The sequence below is a fragment of the Nilaparvata lugens genome, chromosome 2 (assembly GCF_014356525.2).
Source record: "Nilaparvata lugens isolate BPH chromosome 2, ASM1435652v1, whole genome shotgun sequence".
Taxonomy (NCBI): Eukaryota; Metazoa; Arthropoda; class Insecta; order Hemiptera; family Delphacidae; genus Nilaparvata; species Nilaparvata lugens.
The window spans coordinates 79,755,187-79,779,937 of NC_052505.1; the positions used below are offsets into that span (position 1 = coordinate 79,755,187).

The window sequence follows — 24,751 nt, forward strand, 5'->3', positions numbered from 1 at the left end:
GCCTATCAATAATGAATAGATAGAATAACATCTGAATTCAACGAGTAAATTTTATGAAATAATTAGACCTATTATGAATGCTAGGGCCTTATTTCAAAATTCATACAAGAGTCGAAAGAATTTATAGCTCTTCGATTATAAAGAGCGTTTCAAAATATTCTTCCGGGTTACTAAATAGAGTTGACCGCATTGATTATGCGATCCTTCAGCTCTGCGATTGCGTTCGCTATTGGTCGGGTGAAGACCTTGTCTTTCACATAGCCCCAGAGAAAGAAGTCACATGGCGTGAGGTCTGGTGATCTTGGTGACCAAGCAAAAGTTGTTAGTCTTCCTCAGAAGCGCGTCTGAGGTTGATGGACGACCAGTTGATTTCCGCTTGCACAAGCAACCAGTTACGCTGAATTGTTCGTACCATGCACGAATTGAGTTGTCACTTGGTGGATTCTTATGAAATTTCAACCGAAACGCACATTGTACAGTAATTACCGACTTTGACGAGTGAAATTCTACAGGTGCGTACAGATAGATATACGCGCCGCGAACATGAGCAATTCACTTTTAATCAACTGATGCCAAGCTTTTTATATCTGTATTTTACCGTTTCTGTAAAAATACAGATATAGTCAGCTGATTTAGAGTGAATTGCTCATGTTCGCGGCGCGTATACCTGTACGCACCTTAAGACATAAAACGACTTCTTGCTTCCCGTTGCAGCCATTTTCTCTACTGTCTACACCTAGCGGGCAAACAGTCAGCTAACTGCCCAGTACCCGTGGGGAAAAAACTGTTAGATTTGCTCTTTCGTACAGTAGTTGTTTCATTACTGTAAGTGAAATAGTTTATTTGTAATGAATTTTCGTAACCCCGAAGAACATTTTGAAACTCCCTAATATTATTCATAATAAATCGCAACTCACCTGCATTACTGAATGCTATGAATGTCTCCCCGCTCCATCGGAGCTATCTGAACTTGAGCTACCAGAGCTACCAGAATCTCGTCTACGACTTTGTCGAGATTTGTACGTACTACTGTCGACTCCACCTGCAAAAATAAACCAATATTCTAAGAATCTATACAAAGAAATCATACCATGAATATAAAATCATACCAAGATTATAGGCTAGTATGGCCAACAAGGAATAGAAAATGATTTTTCCACATCTCAAGTCTCTCTTCATTATCATCCGTCTCATTACGGACAGAACTTGAGACAGTACCACCAATATCATGCCGTTCTTAGAAGCTGCACTGCTCCGTTAGAAAGATGCGTTGCAGTTGGTAATGAACTGTCAAATCAAATCGATTTATTTGAAGTGTCGAGAATTTTTAAAAGGAGAATAAGATCCTTCCAGGAATCTATCCAACAGTTATGAGTTCCAAAACACATTTTTTATGAAAGTTGCAATAAATAAAGGCCACATTTGGTGGAACGGGTTGGCTGTAAGAGGTGATGTGGAGGCCAACTATAATTATTATTACCAAGCCTAGAGTTGTGTGGACATCGCCCTCAGGAGAAAGCAGAAAAACTAAGTGCATGATATTGACTATTCAAACATCAAGGGCTTGCTACTATACAGAACCAATTTTTATTACCAAGTAACAACATATTTTATGATATTCCATATAGTTCGCTATGTATTTATTACCTCCCAAAATATTATTGTTGATACGCCACAATTCATCTGTGAATGGGTTTGGGAGAGGAATGAAACCATTAATAATCAAGTGTTAAGTTGATTCTACAAACACTTTTTTCAAGATATGAGTAAATTATTGTACAGCATACTGATAAATACTTATTGTTTGATGAATGTGCCTCTCGGACACTTTGTTCAAGACTTTGTTTGTTACACTTTCTTAGTTACTGCTTTGTTCAAGACTAAATGAACGACTAGTAAGTCGCCTTTTTAAGATCGATGAACTCTTTACATGCCGAAACAAAAACATTCGGAGTAATATTGATATAGATAACACGGATAATAGATATAGAAAACACTAGCGAGCTGAAATCGATCTAACCAATGTATCTAGAATACATTGTATTCTATATGCCTCGTATCTAACCGTTGTGTTTGTGCCCTAATGCCAGTTACACCCACATCGATTTTTGGCAGTCCTTATGAATTCTATCAGATTAAAAGGATTTTGACAAACATTATCTGTGTAATCTAATAGAATTTATAAGTACGGCAAAAAACTAGACTTTATGCCTCTCAGACACTTTGTTTACTTTACGACAGCTAACAATACGGAGAGGCTAGTTGCAAATCAGAACACTCTTTTCGAAAGATCATTCATTTTCCAGCAATGTTAAGTTAACTACAGCTAGCAAAACGGAGCGGCTAGTTGCAAATCAAGCAGAACACTGTTTTCGAAAGAGGTATGTATTTGAACAATGATAATGATTGAGCTTACCATGAACTGGAGTGTGGACTTCGACCTTGACTTTGGCAGTGGCAGTGACCTTGGTGGTGACGTGCGACTGTGACTTCTGTGGCGCAGACCTCTGTCCACCTGAGCTACTGCCGCCATTGCTGCTGCCATGTGTGTTTGCCTGCACACAAAATAAACACAATTCGTTACAATCAGAAATCTAATGTAGTCATAAATAAGTGAGATTGGATTTATTAGATTAGACTACATCTAATGTAATCTAAAGTATCATAAATCTGATCTAATGGTGGTTTACTAAAATGTAGTCTTCACTAATATTATGTTACAACATATCGCAAATCTTCATCTTCAATATACTAATCTAAGCCGTGCCTTGAAAAGAGTTTTCTTTCATCTTGAACAAAGAGAATCATTTCTATCATGATTAAATTTATTAGATTAGACTACATCTAATGTAATCTAAAGTATCATAAATCTGATCTAATGGTGGTTTCCTAAAATGTAGTCTTCACTAATATTATGTTACAACATACCGCAAATCTTCATCTTCAATATACTAATCTAAGCCGTCCCTTGAAAAGAGCTTTCTTTCATCTTGAACAAAGAGAATCAGTTCTATCATATTGTAAACTTGTTCCAACTCTTCGAAAAAATAACTCAATCTATTTGTTGTTTTCTAAAATGAAGTCTTTACAAAATATAAAAATATGTTACAATCAATATACCGCTAATATATCTTCATATTCACCTTATAATCCGAACTTTGCTTTTATAAAGTTTTTCTTTCTACCAAGAACCAAGAAAATCAGTAGTCTATATTCCAGGATCTCTTATATGCCAGGTAGTACATAGGAAGTCATGCATATACGTAAACCTTTTGCATAAGCCTACTCTTCTGTAAAAGCCTCCAACATACTTTTGGGCATCAAACCGGAAGCTAAAGAAGGAGCTTCTATAGAAGCTATGAAGAGTAACGGTAATTATATGACATTGAAGTTCCTATATTATTAAATTTGCTGACATTCACATCATCTCAGTTTCAGTAGATCACGAATCAGCTGTTTGGGAGGGTCTCAGTTAGTCGAAATTTCAGTTCCTCAAATTCCTGTTGCTTTTTAGAAGTCCAGTGGATGAGCATCATAAATTCAAATTATATTCATTACATATTTCGATAAATACCAGCATTGCCACTTGAAAGTGGAACCCTGACCACATAACCTACCCTTCTACCTTTGAAACATGAACGTTTATCGACGTTTCATAGATTTAAACTGGGGTACCTATTGCTCACGTGTATTCAGTTTTACCTTTGAACATTTTAGGTTATGCCGTGATGACGTGAGATTCGACGGAATGAACGGCTAAACTTTCCCCTTGTTTCAGTCTCTCAAGGAATGGTCAAAAATGGCACTTGATGTACTGAGTGAAATCGTGAGGAACTGAGACCCTTCCATTTGAGTTCAAGTATAATTATATTGTATAGTGTATGTATTCTTTTATTAGCTTATGGCTTTGAATGGTGGGGAGACCCAAGGGTAGTTCCACCTCGCCGTATATAGTCCAAAGTTCCCTAATGGGAAACGGGACACTAAGGTTATAGTGAACACAATACTTTAATTTTACACTTTTCACTTCGGAATAAAGCTCATTTTGATGTTAAAAAGTCCAAACATATACAAAACACAAAACCACTAAGCCAAATTTAGAAAATATTGAATTTGGACAATAAATTTAGAGCCGAAAATTTATAGACCGTTACAATTTTGCCTTGGCAACCATATATATGTATGTATATATGTGTATGACATGTATATATTGTAACAAAGGTAGTGCTCCTGGAGACCTCAAAGCGGTTACAATACTATAACTCAGTTACGATACAAAAAATTATCACTACTCAAGCTAAAGCAGGAGCTCTCATAGCAGCTATGGAAAGTCACCTTAATCACAGAGTATTCAAGTTTGAGTATCAAGTTCTCACTACTCACATGGTAGGGATGCGTGGTGGTAGTGGTTTCGACGACGAACTGCGGCTCGACGAGGATCTCGTGCGTGGCCGAGTGCCAGGAGTTGGACTCCTCTGTGATGGTGGTGAGCGAGGGCTCGCGGTGGCACTGGTGGCTGATGGCGCCGTGGTGACGTCGCGGAGGCGCCGCCACGCGACAAGATGGCTGCCGTATCTTGCGCACCGGCTCCGGTGTCGGCGTCGATATGCGGTCCGGATACGTCAGCGGGATCACCTGAAACAAATACAAATTCATTTATTATTCATGTTACAAATGGCACTGATGTAATAAAATTGATAGAAATAAATCAATAATTTATTCATCCATACAATAATTGTAAGTGTAATAATTATTATTACAATGATAGATATCATAATCTGAAAGAGAAAATCTTAGCTTGCACAAAGGTAAATAAAATAATCTTTGTTCTATTTCTTCTTCCAAATCTAGAATAGAATAGAATAGAATAGAATGACTGCCTTTATTTTATACGAAATAACTACTGTAGTAGTTAAACAAAGTACAACTGTAGAGCTTCACAAACAAAATTTAATAGGTGTGACACAGTCAAAAATAAGATTTCCATAGACAATTTCTACACAATCTTACTTATTTATTGGATAAAGCAAAAACAATACAATATTCAGAAAATAAAAAACAGGCTACTACCTAAAACTTCTTCTATTTCGTAATTTTGTCTTAAATAGTCCAAAAAATAGTTATTAACATCGTGATGAGTTTATTGAATGAAAGCGACGTGATATTGTGAAAACCACTGATAAACAACTCAGTTTATTGAAGATTGATAATGTTTGGTGTAACAACCGAAACTAGTATCTCAGTTTGTTTTAATAAATCAGTGGTTTATCTAATACAATATCGATATTGTGGTAGATTTGCTTAGGAAATCACATAGTTGTGAAGGTGAACACCTTCACAATGATACAGAAAGTAATGAGTTTAATCAATATCATGCAATGAGTTTTGTAATAGTTTCATGAGTTTTTTTTTCATTTTTTCTGAGTACTGTTCTTTTATAATAACTTCATGAGGTTTCATTCATTTTCAAATAGTATAAAATGCAGATGGAAAAAAACAAGATAGGTTGGGGGGTAGCTAGCTAGGCTCATAACTGTGCGAAAATGCTTTCCGCCGTCATTTTTTTTAAAATTATAATACATTGTGAGTAAATACAATAAGAAAGAACAGAACTCACCTCTGGCAGTGGACCTATGAGAGATAATATCACAGGGAAGAACACAAGTCCATTCAGCAGTCCAATGCCAATAAGAGCGATGAGGATGTAGAAAAAGTACCTAAAAATAACAAATTGAGGCATTAAAATTATGGATTATTTTCTCCATAATGGAGATTATGGATAATTTTCTCGAGCTTCACAATAAACGAGAATGTTGTATTCCAAAATAGAAGACAGAAATTCGAATTGCCTGAAAGGCAATTTGCGCGAGGAAAGAGTAAAACTCTACATCAAGTTATGTAGAAAATATTAAATAACTTCAAGATTATTGAACTTTAAATTACATTGCAAATATTTTATTGTACTAGAACTATCCGTTGATGATTTCAATATATTCATGTGGAAACGTAATAGTGATATTATCATTATGTTTCATTTCTGTAATCGATTAATATCATAGCCACCTCTAATACAAGGACCTGGCCTACGATATTGCAACGTCGCAGTGTAGTCCTAGAATCTAAACATGTTGGTGAAAAATAATTAAAAAAATACCAGCTTATCTTTTTCACCAATCATGTATTACATTCTAGGCCTACAATGCGACGTTGCAATATCATAGGCCAGGGCCTTTTATTAGAGGTGGCTATGATATTAATCGATTACAGAAATGAAACGATTTTTCAAAATGGAAAATAACTGTGGGACTGTAGTTGATCATAAATTAATACCTTGACAGTAGTTTTAATTACTGTAATTCAATTGTAACTAATTTCATAAAATCATTTTAATTGTTGAAGATTGAGAATTTTATTCATGGTAAATGAAATGAGTTTGATTTATTTCAAGTAAGAGAAAACACATTTTACATTATAGATATAGTTCTTACCTAACAACAAAGTCGAATTCTGAAAATCCTAGCATGGTTACAGCTATAAGCGTAGTGAAAGCTCCATGGATGATGGGACTAAACATATGTTCAACAGCCATCCTCATTCTCCTCTCTCTGCCTCCAATTCCAGTCAGGAAACTCTGTGAAACAACATCAAGAATTTAGACAATGTGACTGGTATTCCCTTATGAATTAAATAAAGAAAAATTATTATTCTATATGAACTTGTTGCAAGGTTCTTACTAAGCTAAATTCACCTTTTCAGAACGCATATTACGATGCGTTTCATACCATCACTTCATCATCAAGATTTTATATTTGTCCAATTTTTCAATTGAATGAATATTCTGGTCTCATAATCATTGCTGATCTAAATATGAGGAAATATAGTTCATGTACTGATATCACAATCATGTGCTGATTCAAATAGCCTATACTAAAGATGGAAGTTACTGAGATATTGCAATTATTTCCGGGCTGACAAATAATTTTTGAATAGTAGCGCTCATCGAATTTCCATCTGCTGTTTACCCGGTTGTCAATATTTGCAGTAGCAGGAGTTTTCGGGGTGAATTACAGAATTTAATTTGGATTTTCGTTTATTAATAATAATAATTAAGCCTATACTAAGTTTGAGGAGTAGAGTAAAATAGATTCAACCAATTTATAAAAACAAACATTCATTTTAAGTAATAATAGTGCAAACACGATCAAAATAAAAGAGTACCCTTCGTTTTATCGCAACTCTACGACTTTCAACTCTTGAAGAGCCATTTTCAAGACACGCGAAGAGTTGAAACTAGTAGTGTTACAATAAAATAAGAATTATTTGATAATTTTTATCGTTGTATAACAATCAGTAGCCCTAAAAAGAAGAGTGAATAATAGTGTAGTATAACTCACCAGACAGAGATGAAGAGTGAAGTGTACTCCTATGCCAACGGCTAAAATTAGAAGTACGGCTGGTATTGCACTAAGTTTGATGCCTAGGACGCCCATGAGGGCGAGCAGCTGGAGCACCATGACGGCGAGCGAAGCGGTCACCATTGTGGCAGCCACCAGGTTCACCAACAGCACGGACACCACCACAAACACGGCTGCCAACGCACACAACACAGCCAAAGCTAGCGACTGTCTCAATGTGAGGTACTGCTCCCAGAACAGGAACGGGATACCTGACGGGAAGTTGGGGAGACCACGTGACTCGAACTTGGCACACAGTTCGCGAACCTGCGCGATCATCTTCGTGATTTTGTTGGTGTCGCCGAGGCCGTGCAGGTAGAACGGTAGCTGGGTGTAGACTAGGGGTGAGGACTTGGGGATTTTCAGTTCGTAGTCTGAGAACTCGTGGATCCATTGCTTGGGTTCCGGGCGCAGATTGGCCTGTGACGCACTGTAGGCGAGGGCGTCGTTTGACACCCAGGCTGAAAGGTAGTTGTAGAAGGCCTTGGGGTTGATGATGCCCTCCGAGTCGACCAGTCGCACCTGGTTGATGAGTGATCGGTCGATCGGGTTGTCCACGTGACCCGTTTGCACGAGCAGCTTGTAGGCGAGGATGCCATCCAAGCTCGCGTTTGAGTGCCAGCGCTCGCGCGTGATGCAGCCTCGACTGTAGTCGCGGTCGAACGCTTTCTGCAGACCTAAGCAACAATATCAAATCATTTCAAACTCAATTGTTCCACAAAATTCAACAATTTCAAAGTTTGAAATATCATGGTGTGATGCGTATATGTGCAAGTGCACGCTTACTTATGCATGACCAAGCGCGCAGATGAGAAACAAACTAAGGAAGAGCAATAGGAACACTTACACTGAGCGCATGCACGAACTGGATGTGTTCAGTGTGAGCAGCTACAGACGAGCCACAACGTGTTTCAATGGCTCTTACCAGATTTGATTTTACGACTCATGCACGATCTGCTGTGCACTTGCAAATATACGCATTTCATGTGATCATACCCTTAAACTAGTATAACGATTCTTCTATTAACACTAAGAAAAGACACATAACTTTTTCGCCAGTGGGTGTAGCATATTGTTACATATTTATTATTACAGTAGTAGCAATAAATGCTCAGTTGGAAATAAATATTATCAATCATAGACCCTGATTTTAATGAGAAATTCTCATAAAAACTAAATTGTTTTTGATGAAGGGAGTAAAATGATTACAGGTAAACCTACTGAGAATACAAAACTATTTTTACAAGCTTAAAGCTCATTCCTCATAATTAATGCTTTACAAATTACGGACGCATTTCAACCAACTCCGGCATAGCATTATTTTTTACGCTTACTACTGTGAATGTGACACCATATTATAGTAAATTCATAGATACAACAATAACATTTAGGTGTCTATTGTGAAGCGTTCTTGCTCCACTTTTGCACGCCTATGTTTGTTTACAGGATTTGTTTGCTCCCAGAACCGATTATAGTGATGCAACAATAGATTATTGACAGAGAGTTCAAGAATGATGAGAAAAATTGATGTTTACCTATTAGCCAGTCGCGGAACAATCCGAGCCAGAACTCAGGCAATCCACCGTCGTCATTCTTGATGATGTTGGGAACCCTCATGAAGGACTCGTGGTATTCGTACAGCAGGCGCTGGTTGTTGGGGTACTCGAAGTCGTCCTGAGTGACAGCGTACATGTTGTAGAAGCCGAAGTAGCGGCTCTGTGCCGAGAGGAACGCATGTTCGTCGGTGCCCTGAGGCACGATGTCCGTCAGGTCCAAACCGTCGGCCACTTTGGTCACGCCCCACACACTCGCACATAGGACACCGATCAGCAGCAGCACTGCCATGACCTTCACCGGCCGACGGCTGACTATATCCGCGTACCAGGCGGCAAGGTGGGACCACGAGAACCCAACACCAAGTAGTGCGTCATCCTCGTTCTCCAGCTCGTTGTCGTCTTCCGGCTGGAACCCAGCCTCGGTGTCGGCCGGCATTGGCTTCGTTTTGGGAGGCGCCAACACGGTCACCGTTTGCTGCCGGTCCGGCGGCAGGGCGCGAGTGATCGCCTGCTGCTTTTCCGACACAACCGGCGGACATTTTCGTTTCTGTGGACTGCTGCCCTCGAGGCACGGCCACTGGCTGAAGCCACCCGGACCCGGCAGGCAGCAGCAGAGAACATCTACTCGGCCTGACCTAATAACAACAAATTATAACAATTTAAATTTCCAAACCAAAATAACAAATAACTTGTATTTTGTAGAGTTGAATGATGCTACTTCTAAGCTTATTTATATGAAACAGATCACTCCCGTGTTATTGGATGGGCTCGTTAAACTGTCGGTCCCGGCTGAAGTATGAAAGTCGTAAGGCCTATAGACGGCTTAAATTATATATTCAGGCGGTGGGACCTTCCCGCAAGGGACTCCCCACCAACAAAAGCCATACGAATTTACTTTATATAAAACATTCATGAGTTCATCATATAATATGTGTATGGATTATGTATCTACTTTTATCATAAATAATTTCAATTAACAAACTTGGAATTTGTGTACCAGCCTATTATGATTTAACTAATACATACAGCTCTATGATTCTACTGATATATAGTGTTAGCAATACTACTTTATAATAAAATATTAAAAATATTTAACTGTAGCTAGCCTAAGATCCCATAAAATCGCTCATGATTATATTCAAACAATCCACCTGATAAAGGGCAATCTCTTCTAATATCATTGAATATGGGTTATCGCATAGTATGCTCTACAGCAGGGCTCTCCAACCTACGGCCCGCGGGCCACATCCGGCCCGCGGATAGATTTTATCCGGCCCGCCGAGAGTTATATTGCAACAGATTAAAAAAAAATACATTTATACACATTTTTTACCTTGATCTTACTAAATTCATGCATTGTCAAGTTTTCTTATAACCTTTTTAAACTCAATAAATTGGACTTTGTATTGGAATGATATGAATTTGTTTGTTTCCTGTGTTTTAATCAAACCTACTTAAAACTCCTCATATTATTTTAATGGAAATATAATAATTTTACACCCCTCAAATCCCTCGTCGTATGTGTCCGAAGTCAAATTCACGTACATCCTTGTTATTGGCCCTCTAAGCCTCCCAAGAATTGACAATGTGGTCCTTGTTTAAAAACGGTTGGAGACCCCTGCTCTACAACTTCAACTAGAAACACTCTAGTCCAAACTAGTTGAAACGCTGTTTAATCTATCACAAGCTCTGGGTACTTATCATCATATTCAGTAAACTGAAATGTTTCAAATACAATACTATCTCAAGTTGAAAATACATCAAGGAGTTCATCCCTTCCCCCCTACAATATTGAAGCTTTTCTAAGTTGAGTTTTGGCTTTTACACTCAACCGAATTTCAAGGAACACTAGAGGTTTACTTGTTCTGTGGATGAAAGGCAGCCAGATTCGACATGAAGATTAGTAATGAAGAAAGTGTAATGTTGAATGAGTAGTTGAATAAGAAGCTATGAAGATTCATACATATCAAGCTTTGAAAAATAAACAAATACTAACCTTCTTCGCCTCATGTCAAGACTGAGAATGGCAGGAAAGACGAGCAGCATGGTGGCTAGCTTGAATAGTACAAGTATTCCGGCTTGTAACGAGAAAACTCTGAGCGCTGGAATGGGGATAATTGCCGCTGCAAAGAATGCAACCATATTGCTTAGAGAGGTAAGTAGAATGCTCAGGCCAGTCTTTTTCAACAGCAAACCTGTTTGTTCCTGAAATAGAAATAGTTAACATGAATAACTGAAATACCAAAATAAAATTAGTAGAATTGATGGTGATGTTGTGAAATCTCTCCATAATAAGAAAACAAAGATATTGTCAAATTTCACTAAAAATGTATTAAAAACTTTAAAACAGAACCATGGTTTCACGTAGTTAACCAACGCATCATCAGCTGTACTGAGGAATGAGGATACAGAAACATTCTTAACCTAATCTTAGTAGTATAGAGCTCCTAAATAATTGGGTGGCAAAAACGAATTTCATGAGACTTAATTTAGGTTTTGGCTACAGCCCAACTTTATATTATATTTCCAATATTTCTGCTCATTGTAGGTTAGTATGAATAGGCACACATAACCATTAGCCAAAAACTCGATAAAAGTTTAACAGATTAGAGTAGTCTTGATCAAACAAACCTTGTTTGAATTGTATACTTCCATTTTATTCTCAAGTTCCTCAATTTTGTAAGTAATGAGCTATTGTAGCCTATATGGCCATTCTGTATATTTTCCATCTTATTTCTCAAGGTTTTCTGGTACATAATATAATATAACCAATATAGAACTGTTGTATTGAATTTAGGACATTGGAATTCAACTCATTATTATGATTGAAATTTGTGTTAAACTTTATTTTGCTGTAATTTTTGAAAGGTTTGAAATATAACCTTTCAAGTAAATTTTTTCTCAAATAGCCTATAGATTGTCAAGCCAAATACCAAAGACGTCTCCAAGTCAGAGACAGAGTAACAGACCAGCTGTATAGAGTGGTCGTATAAAAAAAAATCATCCCTTTTACTGAAAGAAATTTTAATTTTACCTAGAAAATAATTACAAAGGGTATATATTTTGATATCATGTATAATATTCATTACTTTCATTAGTTTAAATACCAAAATGTTCCACACATACTTGTATTATCAGTCAAGAGGATTTGTAATCTAGAACACATAAGTGTGTTACCTGGAACACAATATTAGAAATAGAGATCTAGAATCAGAAAAACTGTAGGTGTGAATGGTATAGAACTAAAATGGTTTGAATCATATCTCATAGGTAGAAACCAGTGTGTTGAGCTTACCAAGATGGATGGGAATGAAATAGTAAAAATTAAATCTCAAAAACTGGAGGTCCAGGCTGGAGTACCTCAAGGCTCAATTCTGGGTCCCTTACTGTTTCTGTTGTATGTGAACCAATTACCAAAAGAGTTGAAAGATCACAGAGCTCTGTTGTTTGCTGATGACACATCGCTTATCTTTAACAATTATTTATTAGATAGTCTAGAAATAAATGCTTTTACTGGAGTACAGTCAATTGTCCAATTCTTGAAGCAAAGGCAATTAACAATAAATAGTAAGAAATGTCAATTCCTACAATTCAAAAGTAAATATAATTCAGTAGAGGATAGAGAAATAAATGTGTTTGTAGAGGAAAATGAATTAGACCAAGAAGAGAAAGTAGCATTCTTGGGAATTTTATTGGACAGGAAATTAACATGGCATCCTTACATTGAGAGGATATGTAATAAGATATCATCTGGGGTATTTGTCCTGCGGCAGCTTGCTAGGCTGAATGATAAAAAACTACTGTTAACTGCTTACCATGGACTTATACTATCTCATATTAGGTATGCTATTTTAGTATGGGGTAATTCATCTCAACAAAATATGGACAGGGTGTTTAAAATTCAAAAGAAGGCACTCAGATGTATGGAGAAAGTGAATAGGTTAGACTCTTGTAGGCCTTTATTTAAAAAGCTTGGTCTATTAACTGTGCCATCTTTGTATGTATATGAAGTTGTAATGCATGTGAAAACGAGTGGTGTGATCCAGAATTCAGATGTTCATGAGTATATACGCGAAACAGAGCAGATTATCATATAATGGGCCACAATAGTAGGTTATTTGAACAAAACCAGATTATATTGGTAGGAAATTTTATAACAAGCTACCTCAAATCTTGAAAAGTAATGATGATTTGAAGATTTTCAAAAAAACAAATTAAAAAATATTTAGTTGATAGAGCTTTTTATAGTGTACAAGAATTCCTTTCAAACCTAAACTAGGTTGAACTACTTAGTGTTAGAATTATTATGTAATAACATGACTTGTCTTATACTCCATGACTGGAGTCTTTAGGACGTAATCCTAAAAAAAAAAAAAAGATTGAATGTTGTTTAATGTGTTTGATTACTGATTAATTTTTGAATAAAATGGAGGATTGTAACGGAACAACCCTCCAGTATCAAACACACTGCTCTATAAGAGAATACAATAATTGAATTATTTACTCTCTGGCTCCTATATTTGAAGGGGCTCAATTATCTATTAACAGCATAACATATCTTTGGAAGGTTTCTGATCACTTTATTGAACGAACTGTTGTTATTTATGGCTCTTATAGGATTTGTGCACATTAGTAGGATTTGGAACATTTATAGCGAGTGATTGTGTAGTATTCAGAGTAAATTGTTTTTGAAATTAAGTTCAAAAAGTTGAGTTTCGTATCAAGCAATGAAAACAATCTACTTTATAATAATATGTAATCTACTTTATGAGTTTAAAGAATAAGACGTTGATATTGTCAATACCACTCACTACCTATATTATTTATTCAAAAATTAATTCATAATACAGAACCAGGTTTCATGGTAATACCTAGCCTACCACATTTTCAGCTGAACTACAGTAATGTTTGTTGTTGTTGAAGGATCAGGAAATTCAATTTTAGGTTATGAGTTAGGGTTGTAAAAGGGAAGGAGAATAAAAATTGTTAGTGGGAATAGATGGATTAATGATTGAATTAAACTATTCTAATATTTGTAGAATGAAAAATTACATTGTAAATGAAATTCTAGTCATTTTAAAATATTGTTTGCCTGAAACAAACCATTTAAAGTGTATGATTAACCATTTAAGGTGTCTATGCTTGGTTCGTCATTATATCAAATTTGGTTGGTAGTTTACTGGTGATTGTATAATCATTTATGGTTTCCCACTAAAAACTTTCATTCTCCTTCCCTTTTATAACCCCAACACATAACCTAAAATTGAATTTCCTGTTCCTTCAACAACAACAAACATATTAGTTCAGCTGAAGATGTGGTAGGTATTACCATGAAACCTGGTTCTGTATTATGAATTAATTTTTGAATAAATAATATAGTGGTATTGACAATATTAACGTCTTATTCTTTCAATTATGGAAAATACCACTACATCTCATACCATACAATCAAATTATTTATGAGTTTACTTGACAATTTAGAAAAGATCATCTTTGCAATTTCCAATATTTTAATATTCAAGGGAGAAAATAGTATTTGTGCTTACATCAGGCTGAGATTCACTAGGTGATTGTTCAGCATAAATATGAGTTAATAGGAACATATCGATCACACCCAATCCCAATGCAAGGAAAGGAACAATCTGAAACAGAATGAATTAACAATCATTATTATTAATGTTCAACAATCAATACATAATACATAAAACAAATATCCTCATTACAAAATCAGATTAATAGAGAAGAGGGAAAGGAAAGTCATGAATCGTGGACTACTTTCACTCAATAACAAGAACTAGATAGCAATCATTGTGTTTGATTCACTACGAAATCAAGATCAACAACATACAGAATATAATGTAAATTCATATTCTGATAATAAGTTTGCGGTAATTATTCTACTGATCAATTATTCCACGTGATTCCGATTCAAGTACTTTCATCATGAACGCGTGATGCATAAATTAGCATTTTTCGAAAATATACTTCAATATAATTATTACGGTTTGAGTGAATCAATGTTTAGTTTATTATAATTTGGTGTCATTATACTAATTATTGTGACTATTATAATTTGGCTATTGTGTTTCAATCTATGAATGAATAAGTAGATAATATTAGTGAGCATTTACAATTTGTCAGTTTTATAAGCAATATTTAACATTTTCAAAGTGAGTTAATTCCACAACATAATTTCTTAGTTGACCTAATCAGAATTCAAGTTCGTTTATTAAAAAAGAAATTAAATTAAGTTGAGTTTGGCTATGTAATTCAACAACAGATATAGTTTTTCAGTTGAACTAATTGATATTTCATTTTGTTTATTGATTATGGAATATAGATATTGAATACCGGTATAAAAAGAACATGACCAAATATAAGAGAAATTATAATACATTGTAAGACTGATACATAATCAAATTATAGCAAGAGAAAGAAAGTAATTATACAGAGAGAGAATTTTTTAATTTATTTCCTGGATTTATGATGCATGTGTTAAAATATCCAAACTATCTAAATATGTTGATATTAAATATTATTTATTATATAAGATGCATTGTCTATGCTGTTAGTTGTTTATCTATTTCGGGGATGAATGTTTGCTACGGTATTACTTTTCAGTTATTACTTTTTAATTTACGTGAACCAATTCTTATGAGCTAAGGCTCTTGAACAAACAGAATAATTATTAAAATAACTTCACTTATATGGGCTACTTTAATCAAATTAATAAAAACAATATAAAAACTTGTAAATTTTTTTAAAACTTTAAAATGTTTCAATCAAAGGGTAGGCTACTACAAGCTTTTATATTGTTTTTATTGATTAGAATAATTATTATTAATTCATTTATTTACAAAGAGAGAATTAGAAAGAACCATACAAGATTTGAAAATTGTACCTGGGTGGTTGAAGCATTGAAAGGAATGCCGAGGACTGCACAGAACCCCAGGCCAGCTGCCACACTGACTGAAACCAAATTACTCCAGCAAACCCAATGGCGGCTTGAGACTTCACCGGGTCTCCCCACCGCAGCAGTGAAAGCACAGCGTATAACAACTGCAATAAAACAAGTAAATCAATGATCATTACATCTTATGACAATTTATTGACAAACACAATATAAGTAGAAATATAAATAAAAATCTCAGTACCCTTTTTTTGGATTATTTTATCACATGTTTCAACATTGATGCCATTTTCAAGTGATATGAAGTAAATAATTTTTTCTCAATAAGAATCTTCCAGCAGTATTTTTACTTTCCTTGCCCTATTACCATAGGTAAGGAAAGTATTACTTTCCCAAAAAAATTAAGGTACCTCAATTTCTATATTTCTATACGTTTCAAGGTCCCCTGAGTCCAAAAAAGTGGTTTTTGGGTATTGGTCTGGGTGTGTGTGTGTGTGTGTGTGTGTGTGTGTGTGTGTGTGTGTGTGTGGTGTGTGTGTGTGTTGTGTGTGTGTGTGTGTGTGTGTGTGTATGTGTGTGTGTGTGTGTGTGTGAGTGTATGTGCGTCTGTGTACACGATATCTCATCTCCCAATTAACGGAATGACTTGAAATTTGGAATGTAAGGTCCTTACAATATAAGGATCCGACACGAACAATTTCGATCAAATGCGATTCAAGATGGCGGCTAAAATGGCAAAAATGTTGTCAAAAACAGGGTTTTTCGCGATTTTCTCGAAAACGGCTCCAACGATTTTGATTAAAGTTACAACTGAAATAGTCATCGATAAGCTCTATCAACTGCCACAAGTCCCATATCTGTAAAAATTTCAGGAGCTCCGCCCCATCTATGCAAAGTTTGATTTTAGATTCTCAATTATCAGGCTTCAGATACAATTTAAACAAAACATTTTGAGTGGAATAGATTGAGTAAAAGAATCTTTACAATTAATGTTCAGTAACATTTTCACCTAAAATTAAAAATAAGCTCGAAATTCGAGAAAATCTGATTATCCAATTGCTAACTGTTGGCAACTGTTGATTCTATTAAATCATTCACTATGAAGAGATAGCAGACCTCGTGTGTTTCCAGCGTTATTGCCCTGTCACCAGATGGCTCAAATATTTGAATAGTAGACACACTAGCGTCAGGTGATCAATTTTCATAACCGCAAGGAAAGTTAAGTGATTGCGCCACACCAGATTTTTATTTATTTACTTCATATCACTTGAAAATGGCATCAATATTGAAACATGTTGTGATACAATAATTCAAAAAAAGGGTACTGACATTTTTATTTATATTTCTATTGAAAGTAGCCCTATACAGAAAAGAGACAACAATATAATGATCCCAGATTTTTCTTACATAAATCATTATATCAGAAGCAGTAAACGATTCCAAGGTGAGAAGAGAACATCACTGTATTATTTTAGAATTTGGAAAGCCAAGTTAGGGGAGAAATTGCTGATTGGACCCAACCAGGTAGCAAATTTTATTTAATAAAATAGCATTACAGTATAATAGTATGGAATATTTTATAATATTAAAGTAATACTATAGTATTAATAATAATAGTAGTATTAAAAATAATATTAAAGAAAGGTTCAAAAACAGTAACTGATAAATGTGTATTTAGAAGTGAAAGAATTGAGCATGGATAAATGCTGTTCCAATAAAGCAATCGGTCAAATAATACTGTATGTAGTACAGTATTAAGAAAAGTATTAATTGGGTTTTGAAAGTATAATTTACAAGGGAAAAGTATTTAGCATAGATAAATGCTGTTCTGATCTATCAAAGGATACTGTAGCATTAAGGAGAGTATTGATTGGGTTCTAAGAGTATAATTTACAGGGGCAAAGTATTAAGCATGGATAATGTCTGTTAAAAATCCTTGGCTTTTATTAAAATATATACTCAAATAATTGAAAATGACTGGTAAAATTGGTGTTTCAACTCACCACAATAGCATATCCAATAGCGATTTTTGAGATGCTGATCTCAGAAAACTTGCTGAGGATGTCGTTGAGTAAAGCTGTTGAGAAGGCGAACATCTCGTAGGATGAGGTCGACGTCAGATTACCACTAGCCAGTAGCCTTTTCACCTCCTAGAACACAACAAATCGGTAATAAGTATTTTGCACATCAACATTTTTTCATAATCAAATGAAATATTTTCCAACTAGTACAAAAAATACACAGCGAGCATCGAGATCACTATTTTGGAGGGCAACTAAATAGGGTACCTATTGAAACAGCAGCTACATCATCATTGCGAGCAGATTGTATTTGAATGCGAAGTTTCAAGATTTTGTTATATTCACCTTGCCAATTTGATTAAATAAGACTTTCGCAGCTCTCACCAACGAGAAATTAATTCTTTTTCTGGTACTGCTTGATGCCAAGAAAATTAGAAAATTAATAGTTGTATTAAAATTTATCTCATTTTTTGTAGCAATGTTCAATGTTATTTATAATATTATATTCTTACGTTTAATGTTTACGAACATCGAAGAAATATCGTTCTATTTCATTTATCGAAGGTTTTGTGTTGAAAAATCACATTTCCTAATAAATAATTAAAAGAACGAAATTCCCAATTGATGTCATAAAAGTTTTTAGTCTACAGCTATTGGAAGTGAATAATTGCAATATCCTACGTAAATCTATAACACACTAGCCGGCAGGCTCGCTTCGCTTGCCATATCCGTCTAGCCAGGGGGCGGAGCCCCCTGGACCTCCGACTGGATTGTCCAAAAATGAGATCAGCGGGCTCGCTTCGCTAGCCTGCATGTAGACCTCAGCGGAACCTCTGTACCGAATTTGAACGTATTATGTCGATTTGATCTCGAAAAACACCTATTACAATATCGACTCAACTCAACTTAATGCCAACCTGACAAAATTTTTAATTTAGTTACCAGAACAACTGTTTCGAAGAAGTGTATTCTCTCTAGAATTATAGTTCTAAATTAACATATGGTATGGACATTTCAGTATTATAATTTCAAGATATTGGAATAAGAAGAATATACATGCTAAAAGACGAACTTTAAACCCTTAAAAACCACCCTTAGAGTTAAAATATCGCCAAAAGATTTCTTAGTGCGCCTCTGAAGGGCCAACTGAACATACCTACCAAATTTGAACGTTTTTGGTCCGGTAGATTTTTAGTTCTGCAAGTGAGTCAGTCAGTCAGTGAGTGAGTGCCATTTCGCTTTTATATAGATTATTGCGTGAAAGAACTGACCTTTGAGAATTTCCTTTGCCATGTGTCCAGTACAAGCGCCGCTTTTTCTTGGTTCCAGCCAACATGGTGCACCTTGTAGGTGTTCGACCAGTATTCGTAAAGCTCCCTGTCTCCTATCAGTTGAACCACACTTTGCAAAGCATGGGCCCTGGAAATAATACAGCACATGTTAAAATTGGTTTCTAAAGCAAAACAGATAGATTATATAATTTAAAGAGACTGTTCCTATTTATAATATGAAACTATTAAACTTTTCAAATGATATAACTATATTCAAATAAAAATTTTCATTCTAAATAAATTACAAGATACATTTTAAAGCGACACCATGGAGAATCATTCTAGCAATAATATGAGAGATTTGGTTATTTATTTCTGCAGGGCTACTTGGTAGTGTATTTAATATGGAAAATCAACACCCTTGATAATATAATGAATGACCGAGAATGGTCATATCAAATAAAATTTATTTATCAGAAAATAATTCATAATATAGAATAATTCACTTATAAAGTACAGGGTTATCATAAAAGAATGGTGCGGTTTCAAAAATTGTTTAAAGAAAAACCAAATTACTTACAGTTAATGTTTTTTATTCACCTAATTTGTCGTCTGAAACAGTTTTTTTACATGATTAATAACTTTCAATAAGTGCGCCCTTAGTCGCTCGACAAATGTCCAACCGATAATGAATTTCTCTCTTAACATTCGATAACATTTCTTCGATTATGGTTGTCATTGGTTCTTTAATCCTGTTTTAAAGTGGTACAGTTCGCGATTTCTTGTGAATAAACAATGTTTTTGATGTAAATTTACAAGAAAAAATCTACCTGAACCACTTAAAAACAGGATTAATGAAGCAATGACAACCATAACCAATGAAATGTTAGCGAATGTTTGGGGAGAAATTGATTATCGTTTGGATATTTTGTCGAACGACTAAAGGCGCACATATTTAAATTTATCAATTATGTAAAAAACTGCCTGAGACGACAAATTAGATGAATAAACAACATCAACTATAAGTAATTTGGCTTTTCTTTAAACCATGTTCGAAACCGCACCATTCTTTTATGATAACTCTGTATAACAAATTAATTGGATAGTATTTATACAAAAAAAAGAAAGATATTACATAAGCCAAACACACAATGTTTATTTTCAAGTGGTAAATCGTATCACTTTTATTTCATGCTATTTGAATAAATTCCAATATTGATTTTAGTGATTATCTTCTCAATAATATGTTAACTTATAGCTGTTTCGTTCTAAAACTATGATATTTTAAGCTCACCTTTGCACATGTCCCGTTTTATTCCTTTTGACACCTCCGAGAATAAGATCCTCAGGCCAGTGCATGTAATTCGCAGCAAATCCGTAACAACCACCGGTTAATTCTGCTCCAACATCTGGTATCTGCCAAGCAAAAATGCTAACGGTCAGGAGAATGCTATGTTTGCATGACTTTTATTTCCAACATTCATTGAATAAACCCTGAATCAACTCCATTGAAACAATACCTTTATCAAAGGAACATTGTTCATATACTTCAACTATAGCTGATAACAACTGCAGTAAACTTTCCTCAACAAGAACTCATCGAACTTTCAACTTTGGAAAAATGAGCTATTCCCCACATAATCTATAAAAAAATTTGAACTGTGAGAGCTGTTGATATAATTGGGAAATAAAACAAGGAGAATCCTTAGTTTTTCTCTCCCGGTCAGTCCTCTTTTGTAAAAATAATAGATGAATAAAATGAATGGATCTAGTCGAGTAATAAAGGTTTTGATAATGCTTCAAAAACTATATAATTCATCAAAGAACAAAAAAACATAAAAATGTAAATATTTAAACGTGATTTAGTGATCAGTGACGTGAAATCAATCATGCTAGTCCTCTGTATAGAACAACATACATTTTGAAAGTGAATTTAATTTTATCAGCATGCCTTTCCATAGTATGAATATCGAGTTTTCATTGTTTATTACATTCAGGTACAAACTAGCTACAAGAATTTTGTCCAGCAGTACAATACAACAATATATTGTACACGATAAATAATCAAGACAACAGTGCTTTATTTGAACACACACTCTTTTGCATACATTTGTTACAGATTCAAAGCTACTGAAATATGTTCATGAACGATGTACAACCTTGTGCTACAGAGAAGCAATATTTCTTGTAATAAATGAAGATTTCAAATATTTTTCAGAGATGTCACTATCCTATAGGACCCACAACAACAGATATCGTCCCAGAACCAAGCCAACTTTCAATCGTGTTCAGTTCGTCATTTACATACATGTTGTTCTGCAGCCTACGCACAAAAGCGGTCGGGCATTGGGCAAGCAGCAATTGTAGCAGGAGACTACATACAAGGATTATTGAAAGGGATGAGGCGAATTTACAGCTGGAAAGGTTACCGCACACGACGTTGGCCGCGCTATTCTTTCTTTAAATCCTAAAATATGACTTCAAGATTTTTTCGGCCGAAAGCCGTTAAAAGTTGAAATATTACCTTGCTGGCGTAGGAAGAATGAAAAAGCCAGTACACAATACAAACGCGCGCACGCACACACACACACCAGCAGGCGGCTAGTGTGTGTGGAGTAAATGCATTCAGCTATGCTTGACTATGCTCCTCCTCCCCGAACTGGACACAAAGACGTTTCTTTTTCCAAGAAGACTACTTGCCCACATCAGTCACGCACTGGGGCAACGGAGCCCGCCGGCCCACCCCGCCATACAATGCCTGTCTCAATATAAATAAAGACATCAAGACCTCACACTGAACCAATCTCCTTGGTGACAACCCAATTCCTCGAACTTCTTTCGATGGTATGTTGATGCAAGCGATCAATGCTGCATCTAATGGGTTGGGACCAGATCGCTTCATCATCAAGAAGCCGTCTCATAACTTCAGATCACACTAGATTCATAGATTCAGATTACACTATACTAGCAGAGACAAACGAATATAGTATTATTCATTTCTCTTGAATATTGCCTATTATTTTTTCTGTAAACCCTACAGTTCCTTTATAACCACACATACCGCTTAATACAAGCGTTTCATGAAATAAATATCATTGAAACATTTATATAATGGGAAGGAAAATTTATGTAAAATTCTGCCTTTAATAAGAAGAAGCAAACTTCTCTAAAATTCTACCTTTCATGAGAGGATATTCATATGATGGGAGAGGCAAACTTCTCTAAAATTCTGTCTTCAATGAGAGGAAGAATAGAGATAAGAGAAGGGTTGATCTGTGGTACAAGCTTCACGGCTAAAGAAACTGAAACAGTGTTTGACAAGAATAAGACATTAGTGATCAGGCAGCAGCTGCTTCAGAATTGATCTGCAGGGCGAGTCATATTTGAAGAATGATGATGATTTTGAGAGTTGGCAGAGGAGGAGGAGGAGGAGGAGGGGGGAGGCGCCACTGCGGCAGGCAGCGATTAAGTGGTCGGCCTGTGTTGTTTGGTGCGGCAAAGCAAGACGGTTAAATTGACCTTAAAGATCGATAATTATAAGCCGACTGATTGGGGAATGGAGGTATTTATCTTGGGCCGGCAAATTAAAAGTTTTGTTTTCTCGGACGGACACTCATGAATTATTCATGTGAATCATGTCGGCGTTTTTTTTCTCTCGTCGTCGTTTTTCGTTACATCTGGCACGAACAGTATGGAGAAGAAAAAAGAACTATTTCGTGTAGTTGGGATCGTCAGTCGGCGGGGATCGAAGCAAGGACCACACAGATTGCAGCCGGGCGAAAAACGAAAGTGGCCGACTGTGAATCGGGCGACTCGCGGCCAGGTGAAGGACGGTTCCGACGGTTGCCTGACTGCTTCACAATCGCCATAATGTCTCCATTTGTGGTCTCTTCCCTCCCTCACCACTTTCACTCGTTCCCTCTCTTTCCAACCACCACCCTTCTCACTCACTCTCTGATCTCTTTCACGCGTTCGTTCCGATCAACGCCTCCGCTGCTGCAGAACCTATTAAATTTCCAGCGCCTTCGGAGAAGCTGGTAATCGGTGGATGAAGATGTCTGCTGGCCTGAGACATCAATTTTGTCAGATCTGTCGACATCCATCATTCCAGATGAAATTAACAATTTCGTACCAGCCGAGACACTTTGATGGATTAATCTAGTGGAGTTTCCAACGGCTGGATCTACGAATGCTTTCAACGTTCCAACATCCACGGCTGTATGACTTCATACATAATCGAATCACCACAAAGAAAAAAATTGCATTATCTTGACATAAAAAATATGACGTGTAGTTAAACCCAAACCTCAATATCCAAGCAATATTCAATGACAAATTTATTCATCCAAATGTCTTTCAAATTTCACCCTAGTATATACAGTATAGTTTTGATTCCCTGCAGGCTTTTCTCCGAAATTTAGAATAACTTCATTCTCCAATGAAAACTGACAATAAATTTCTTAGAAAGGATTGTCTTGAATACGCAATTAATTTGCAATATTTATAGCAATTCGCCAAGTCTGCTTTAATAAAATAATATGTTTTGCAGGGAAGAAATTTCGCCATATTCATACATTTTCTCGAGTTTTGTAAGTTATAAGAATTCTACCAGGTGGTCTAAATCTCTCTCTATAAATCCGTATTTATTGAATTAAGGTAGCGTTGTTTACACACTTCATTCTTTTCCAGAAATGGCAAGTTAACGTTTTCTCTGTTTACATACAAAATTCCAAGTCATCAGTTTTTCTACGCATTCTTTCGGAACAATTCACAAACTAATCAAAATCAAATAGGGTACGTTCAAGAATGTCAATGCGCTCGTTCTACATAAACCGATCTACAAAAACAGAAGCGGACGCAATTGACATGCTTTATATTACGTATTCCACATATGAACTAGTCGAGTCGTGTGTGGCAGGGATGACGACTATTGACAGTCTCATTCTAATCAGGTTTGTTTTGTCAATAAGGAAGGAAGACGGCTGATTTAGTAAGAGTAAGAGAGAGAAAGAGCAGCGGAAATGACAGGAGCAGAATGCGAAACGGCCGATATTTATTGCGCTAAAGAAGGAGAGAAGAGGAGAAGAGAAAGAGAAAAAGGACGCATGTGAATCGGGCTAGCTGGGCCGCCAATGCTTCTCTGATAATGACGGACCACCCAGGGTCTGACTGGCTGGTGGATCTTCATTCACCGTAACATCTCCATTTGGATCGCTACGTTTCGTCCTCTCTCATTTCTCTGTCTCTCTCTATATCTTCCTCTCTCAATTTCTCTCAATCTATCTCTTCCTCTCTCAATTTCACTCACCCTATCTCATCTTCTCTTCATTTCTCTCACACTCTCTCTCTTTATTCCACTCTCGCAGTCACTATCTCATCTCTCTCACTATCTCTCTATCTCTTCCTCTCTCAATTTCTCTCACTCTATCTCTTCCTCTCTCAATTCCACTCACCCTATCTCATCTTCTCTTCATTTCTCTCACACTCTCTCTCTCTCTTTATTCCACTCTCGCAGTCACTATCTCATCTCTCTCAGTCA

The 24,751-nt window shown here is 35.9% G+C and overlaps 1 protein-coding gene across 1 annotated transcript in view; it reads right to left on the reverse strand.

Moving 5' to 3' along the window:
* The window catches only part of LOC111063259 (protein patched), a 64,939-nt gene that overhangs the window by 1,464 nt on the left and 38,724 nt on the right, over nt 1-24,751 (reverse strand). The window contains 14 exon segments of the mRNA XM_039421851.1: nt 918-1,042; nt 2,417-2,555; nt 4,384-4,635; nt 5,618-5,717; nt 6,489-6,631; nt 7,395-8,131; nt 8,990-9,645; nt 11,007-11,215; nt 14,557-14,652; nt 15,912-15,991; nt 15,994-16,069; nt 17,924-18,070; nt 19,213-19,360; nt 20,507-20,628. Of these exon segments, the coding sequence (XP_039277785.1) occupies nt 933-1,042; nt 2,417-2,555; nt 4,384-4,635; nt 5,618-5,717; nt 6,489-6,631; nt 7,395-8,131; nt 8,990-9,645; nt 11,007-11,215; nt 14,557-14,652; nt 15,912-15,991; nt 15,994-16,069; nt 17,924-18,070; nt 19,213-19,360; nt 20,507-20,628 (3,015 nt within the window). The 3' untranslated portion in view covers nt 918-932.